We start from the raw sequence: 7,116 nt of genomic DNA, 5'->3' as shown, positions 1-7,116 counted from the left end.
TTTAATTTGAAAGGCTACTAATTTCGTTTTTTTATGTTTTAGCATGTCCATGTAATCAAAATATCATTCTATTTTAATTAACTAATCTATTTTAACTAATTATACATAATAAGTCATTTAAACAGGGAAGTTCAGCCTTATCTCAATAGTCTCTTTCAGCACGATCTAATCAATTGTTTCCACAGACCAGTTGTCGGGCTACGCCGCCACCGATGTCTTCGTCACTAGAGCTTAACTCATCTGGGGTAGTCTTATGATTCACCTCCGAAAATGCTCTATAGAAATCCGGGTTGTGTCGTATAGTGACCACGGGTGGCTGAGCATCGTCTTGGGCTTGGAGTGAAATTAGCGCATCTGCAATATAGTTGAAGGCTTCCTACAACCTTTACATATTCAACCGGCTCTCTTGGTGAAAAGTTTTCATTCTTCCTAATGGATAACAAATCTATGGATCACTGTCCACATAATTTTGGTCCATTCCATTGTTAATTGTCATCAGTCCGAGAGAAGTCCTTGTTCTAAGACTAATTAATGCAAGGAAGAACATGATGATGTCTATCACCGTCTTCCTTAAGGATAACTATTCCAAATCCACAGAGTTTCTCTGGACTCCTCACTGAAATTTCACAAAAATTCCTCGAATCTATAGAGTTTCTCTGGACTCCTCAAAGAAATTCCTTGAATCCACAGAGGAAGAAAATAGAGAATAATTTCCAATAATCCAAAGTAAATTGATTGACAATGGAAAAAAAATAAATTTACAATCCTTTAAATAATGAAGTCAAACCTAGGACGGAGTTTTAGACTCAAACTCCCTAAAAACGTGACTTACTATAAATAGTAGTTTACTATTTATAGTAAGTCATGATTCCCCTAATTTATAGTAAACTATAAATAGACCATCATAATTACTACTAGAATTCATGGTTTTTGGCCAAAATTAGTAAGTGTCCAATTTTGTTTAACCACATTATTCTCTTAATTTTTCTAAGCCCTTTCAACGCAGACATGACTTTTAAAACTAAATACCAAAAGTTATGATTGAATTAAAACTTACTATTTATAATAAAAATAAAATAGACTTTCGCCAGCTGATCATATAATGGAATCCGAAAAATCAAAGCGCGGACAAACTTACATAAGTAAGCGGGTTGATTGGCCAGATGAATGTTTTGACCGCGACCCGCTCTACATCAATATCGCAGGTAATTCAATCACATAGCGATCATGGTCCCCTTAATCGGATGGTTGTGGTTATCCCATCTTAGGGCCCGTTTGGCCGGTCGGATTGGAAGGGATTGGATGGTATTGGAAGGGATTGGAATTTAGATCCCGGGATTGGCCTCGGGTGCCAAACAGAGTCGGTGATCTGATCCCAATCCCATGGATCTTAAGACAATCTACTGACAACACATCATTACCTTTAAATCCCATCCAATCCACCCTAATCCTTTCAAATTTACCTGGGACGTGTTTGGTTCGAGGGATTGGAAGGGATGCGAAGGTTTAATCCTGGGATTGGCCGGGCGTGCCAAACAGATTGGATATAGCAATCAAGGGATATAGCAATCCCATGGACCTCAAGACAATCCACTGACAACACCATCATTACCTAGAAATCCATGCCATCCACCCTAATACCATTCAATCCCTTCCAATCCACCCGGCCAAACGGGCCCTTAGCAAGACTGAGTTGTATCCAATGGATCCCTCCCATGATCATTGTGGGGTCCACCCTAGCCCCACAGAAAACCTATTACAAATCCACTATCTAAAACTCCATTACTTAATGATCGAGGAAAATCTCAGATCTAAATATATTATATATTAAAATAACAACAAGATTCACAGCCCTTCTGTAAAGGCCACTCCTGTACTCTTCAACCATGCCCCGCCTTGTATCAGCTGGCCCACCGTGAATTTCAGTGCTTCATTCGGGTTCGTGATCACATGATAACCGGGCCAGTTTACCCGCTTGCTCGTCCCAGCACCCGCCCCGCTATTTGCATACTCTCCATAATACAATGTCTTCAATGCAAAGTCCCCATTCCATTCCAGCCATCCAGCTGGTGCGATGTGATCACCGAGGGATGACTGCATGAATACAGTCCGGGAGTACTCTTTCCATGGACGGCCCAGATACGTCCGGATCTTACCCTTAACGGGTACTAGATCAGAGCTCGCGATTACCTCACACTGCTGAACTGAAGTGCCTGTGTTCTGATTCGGGTCCGTCCGGCCTTGAGCAGTCACCAAGTTCTGCTGATTGCTCATGGGCTTACGGGCAATGAGCTTGCATTTTTGAAAGACGACCGCCGCATTGCCGAAGATGAAATCGACGGTGCCGGTGATGGAGCAGTCTCTGTAGAATTGGCGTAGGGAATGGGCATAGAGAGTGTCTTGGTAGGCGTCGATACGGCAGCGGTTGATGACGGACTGGTCCGCGCCGACACGGAGGGCGACCGCCTGATGCTTCTCCGGTCCGGCTGTGTTCTGGAACCAGATGTCTTGTGCGATGAATCCATCACCGACAGCAGCTGCATTTCAAGAGAGAGATGAATTGAATTCTCTTATCATCTTTACAAGTGGTATAGTTTGCTTGTATGCAAGATTTGGAAACGGATTGGCTACTCCCCTGCCAGCAGCCAATGGCTGGTGGTCAGTGCTCTGTGGGCTCCACTATGCTGTATGTGTTTCATCCATGCCGTCCATCTATTTTTCTAGATCATTTGATGGTATGAGACCAAAAATGAGGTATATACCAATCTCATTTGGACCACATTACATGAAACAGTGTTGAATGAACGTCTGCCATTAAAAACTTTTCGGGGGCCATAAAAGTTTTGGATCAAGCTGATATTTGTTTTTTCCCTTCATCTGGGTCTGTATGACCTAATCAACAGATTGGATGTCAAATAAACAGTACGGTGGGCCTTAGGAGGATTTTAATGGTGGATATCCAATCACTATTGTTTTCCTGTGGTGTGGTCCACCTCATATTTATATCCCTCTCATTTTTTGGATCAAGCCCTAAAACGATCTGTAAAAATGGATGAAACACATACATCATGGTGGGGCCCACACCGACCGCCAGCAACCGGGCTGGTGGCAGATGGAGTAGCCAATCCGTTTCCGCAAGATTTCGCCATGTGGGACCCATGGTTCAGCAATCCAGACCGTTAGTATATTTCCCCAGATTGAAAGATCCAACCCCAATTAACTTTGGCTTGTTTTATATCGTATGTGTTATACAACTAGAATCTGGGTAATTCAGATGAACGGTCTGAATAGCCGAACCATTGACCCCAAATACACCGAAAGTGGTGTCGTGTCATCAACCAACGATATTCATCCCCCACTCAAATGAAATTCATCCAAACGCGCCTCAGTATTTGAATTCCATGTAAATGATAGAAGTATGAAACCAAAATCCATACCGACTGTCGCTGAATTGAAGGTGGTTGTTCCGTCGATGACGTTGAGGCTTCCGGTTATGATCGTGGAATCCATGCCATCCCCTACTAGCATTATGTTCTTCTTCTTCTTCCCCACATCGACTTTCTCTTTATATGTTCCCTTCTTCACATGGATCACGTATCGGACCTTGCTATTATCTGGTGCGGCGTTCACCGCTTCTTGCACCGTCTTGTATTTCCCGCTTCCGTCCTTAGCCACGACGACGTTGGCCTTAATGTCGTTTGGCGATGCTTCCAGAAGTTTCCGGTCCTTGGCCGTGATCCAAGATGGGAAGTCCCCGGCACGCCGTCCAATCAGTTCTTCTTCATTTGAAGAAGAAATAGCACTGATAATGGATAGGGAGGTACTGGCCAGGGCCATCAAGTGATCTAGCTCGATCATCATCGTTGATTTGGTGGACCCGTGGAGCCCATCTGAGCAAGTGACATGATTGGTGAGGACCCCACTAAGCCATGAATGTACATTTGCATTAGATTGTGCGGTTGGATCGTCGAGAGATGATACGGAGTCTTTCAAACGGTCACGTGATAGATCCATCAGCAGCATGCAATCAGATAGAGCCATTTGTTGATTTGGGTCGTTGATCCGACGGTGGATGCTGTTAGCCACCATAGTGGCCTTTTCGATGTGCGGTAGAGATTCTTCTAGTATGGTCTGAAGGAGCTTGATCTTGGTCAATGGTAGGATATTGAAGGTGGCTAGACTGGAAAGAATGGCCCGGCATGAAGATGGCTGGTGGGCCTGATTACATATTTTGAAGTGATTTGTGATCGTCAGTTGGTGGGCCGCAAGAAATGCTAGGGCTGTGATGGTGGCTATGGAAATTACAAGGATGAGGGCTTTGAAAGTAGGTGAGGATCTCTTGGGAGAACTAAGAAGGGGCGTGTTGATCGTTGCCATGGTGGAAGGTTGTGTATAGAACTTCTTTTCCTAGTTCCTTTATATAGAAGTAATATTCGGTGCGTGCGTGTGCGCAAGATCTTCGTGTGTTTCACGTGAAGCGGATTGGCTGGTGTGTGTTGACGTCACCAAGTTACGTGGGTTGCATCATGAGGTATGAGTTATATCCGAACCGTCCGTAGACTTGGTGAGCTCGTCTTAAGGTTTGAGCCGAAAAATAAGATAGATTGAAAAATGAAGTGGACCACACTGTAAAAAACAGTGGAGGATTAAAGGCCTGCCATTGAAACTATTTTGGGGGTTCTGAAATTTTGGATAATTGTGATGTTTGTTTTTTCTCTTCATGCGAGTCTGTGTGACTTTATCAATAGATTGGATGGAAAGTAAACGTTACAGTGGGCCCTATAAATGTTTTAAGGATGAGATCATTGTTCCACGTATATTTATAATGTGGTCCACTTGAGTTTTGGAAATTACTTATTTTTGGGATCAAGATCTAAAATAATATCGCCAAATGGATGAACGGTGTAGATATGATAAATACATCATTGTGGGGCTATGTAACTTTGATGTCCGTTGAACCGTTCGTACAACTCAGAGCTCGAGAAGGGTCATCGCTCGTCTTCGCACGACACGTATCCACACCGGGTAGGTTGCTGGTGCGTGGTACACCAGCCAATCCGCTTCCGTTTCACGTGATAGAGGGAGAGAGAGTCTAGTGTAGCCCTGCAATAGATCAACGCCACGCCAGCTCTGTGGGGCCCACAGTATTGAAAATGTATACAAAATCCACTCTATCCATCAGGTTCTATTTTCGATTCCAGGCCTGGACCTAAAATTCGGCCAGATTCACAATTCAGGTGGACCACACCACATCAAGTAAAAACTTTTATTTGAACGGTGGAAACAAAAGATCAGCCCGTAAGAGTATACGACGGGCCATTGATACACAACATGGTGTCCCGACACCAAACCTACGACTGTTATCCCATCTCCTTTGTTACACGTGGCATGGCTCACGTGCGTTGTGGATCCAACCGATATTTTACTCGAGCCTATGATCGGGGATAAAACTTGATGAGTGGAGTGGATTTTACATGTACAATACAGTGGGAGCGGATTAGGTGGCCCCCGTTCACGTTGATGTATGTGTAGTATATCCACACCGTCCATCCGTTTTGTCAGCTCATTTTTGGTCAGATACAAATCTTAGGTGGACCACAGTTCTTGAAACAGTGGTGATTGAGCGCCCACAATTAAAAGATATCTAGGGCCCACCGTAATGTTTGTTTGCCATCTAACCTATTGATAATGTCACAGAGATCTGGATGAAGGGAAAAAACAAATATCAGCTATCCAAAACTTTTGTGGCCCACAAGCAGCTTTTAATGGTTAGTCACCACCGTTTCCTGTAGTGTGTGGTCCACCTGAGATTTGGATCTCCTTCATTTTTTGTAGAGTACCTAAAATAATCTGGAAAAATAAATGGACGGCATGGATATGGTAGGCATACATCAAGGTGAGCCCACGATCAGGGCCGCACGAAATCCACTGCACGATGTGAATAATTAGCGCCTATGAATCAGGATCCGAACGCGTTTGACATACATGAGAGTACGAGACCCGATTAAAATCCGGATTTGGGACCTCAAATGTGGTATTTGGAGGAGGTGGGAACCGACCTAACCCTCGGGCTCATCAGTCCGGGTATGGGTACACCTGGATTCAGCCCATTCATAGCCGTATCAGTATAGTTTTATGGAAATCCAGGCCGTCCAACTTGTTGAATCCACTGTAGATGGAGCATAACAAAAAATTAATACTGAGAATATAACTATAACCATCTTATTTCTCACTTGAAATTTGGACCGCTTATTGTTTTACTTTTAACCATCCACTTGATAGTCATCAATTGGGTGCTTAGGATTGCTTGATCAATGAGATTTAAGAGGCAATCTCCATCCACAGCGTGTCCTGCAATTTGAATGGTTTGGATATCTGCACAAGAGTATCACACGTGCGAAAGATGACTCACCACTATTTCTAGAACGCTCGAGAAGTATCACAGTGGCTTAGCCGTCTGAACATGAAGATTTTTCCAACCGTATATCTCAACTTTAAGCCACTTTTACCATCCGGATTTTCATAACCACCTAAACTTTACTTTGCACATAAATTAAGCCACTGTAGTTTGGATACAGGGTAGCGATGAAAATATCCTACCAACCTTATCCGGTCGACCGGGTGTGGTCTAGTCGACCTCATATTACCATCCAACTGGAAGTATATTGGCTACCAATAGATAGTGACATCACCAAATTATGTGGGTCTACTATGATGTATGTTTTGTATCCACACTGTTCATCCAAAGAATAAGTTGGATCTAAAGATTGAGTGGACTCCATCATACAAAACAATAGAGAGATTGATACCCATTATTAAAAACTTCAAAGGGTCACATAAGTTTTCGATCAAGAAAGTATTTGTGTTTTTCCTTATTTTATGTCTATGTTAACTTATGAACAGGTTGATTTCAAATAAACATCATGTGGACCTTAGGAGGATTTCAGTGGTGGGTGTCATTCTCTCCACTATTTTTTGTAGTGGGGTCCACTTGAGCTTAGGATCTGACTTATTCTTTAGCTAATGCCCTAAAATGATTTCTCCAAATGGATGGATAGTGTAGACATAAACATACGTCATGGTGGGACCCACATAACTTGGTGACATCACTTCAGT

General features: G+C 43.1%; 1 protein-coding gene across 1 annotated transcript; it reads right to left on the bottom strand.

The window, feature by feature from the left end:
• Window positions 1-1,782: 1,782 nt before the first annotated feature.
• LOC131239197 (pectinesterase-like) lies at window positions 1,783-4,405 on the bottom strand. The gene is made up of 2 exons (XM_058236781.1): window positions 3,438-4,405; window positions 1,783-2,537 (listed from the first exon to the last, which is right to left on the bottom strand). The coding sequence occupies exons 1-2, from the start codon at window positions 4,375-4,377 to the stop codon at window positions 1,846-1,848; spliced, it is 1,632 nt and encodes a 543-aa protein (XP_058092764.1). The 5' UTR covers window positions 4,378-4,405; the 3' UTR covers window positions 1,783-1,845.
• Between the last annotated feature and the right edge of the window lie 2,711 nt (window positions 4,406-7,116).

Source organism: Magnolia sinica, chromosome 1, assembly GCF_029962835.1.
Source record: "Magnolia sinica isolate HGM2019 chromosome 1, MsV1, whole genome shotgun sequence".
NCBI classification, from domain to species: domain Eukaryota; kingdom Viridiplantae; phylum Streptophyta; class Magnoliopsida; order Magnoliales; family Magnoliaceae; genus Magnolia; species Magnolia sinica.
Note: the sequence above shows the minus strand (reverse complement) of the source record. Positions and strands in the feature narration are given on the sequence as shown.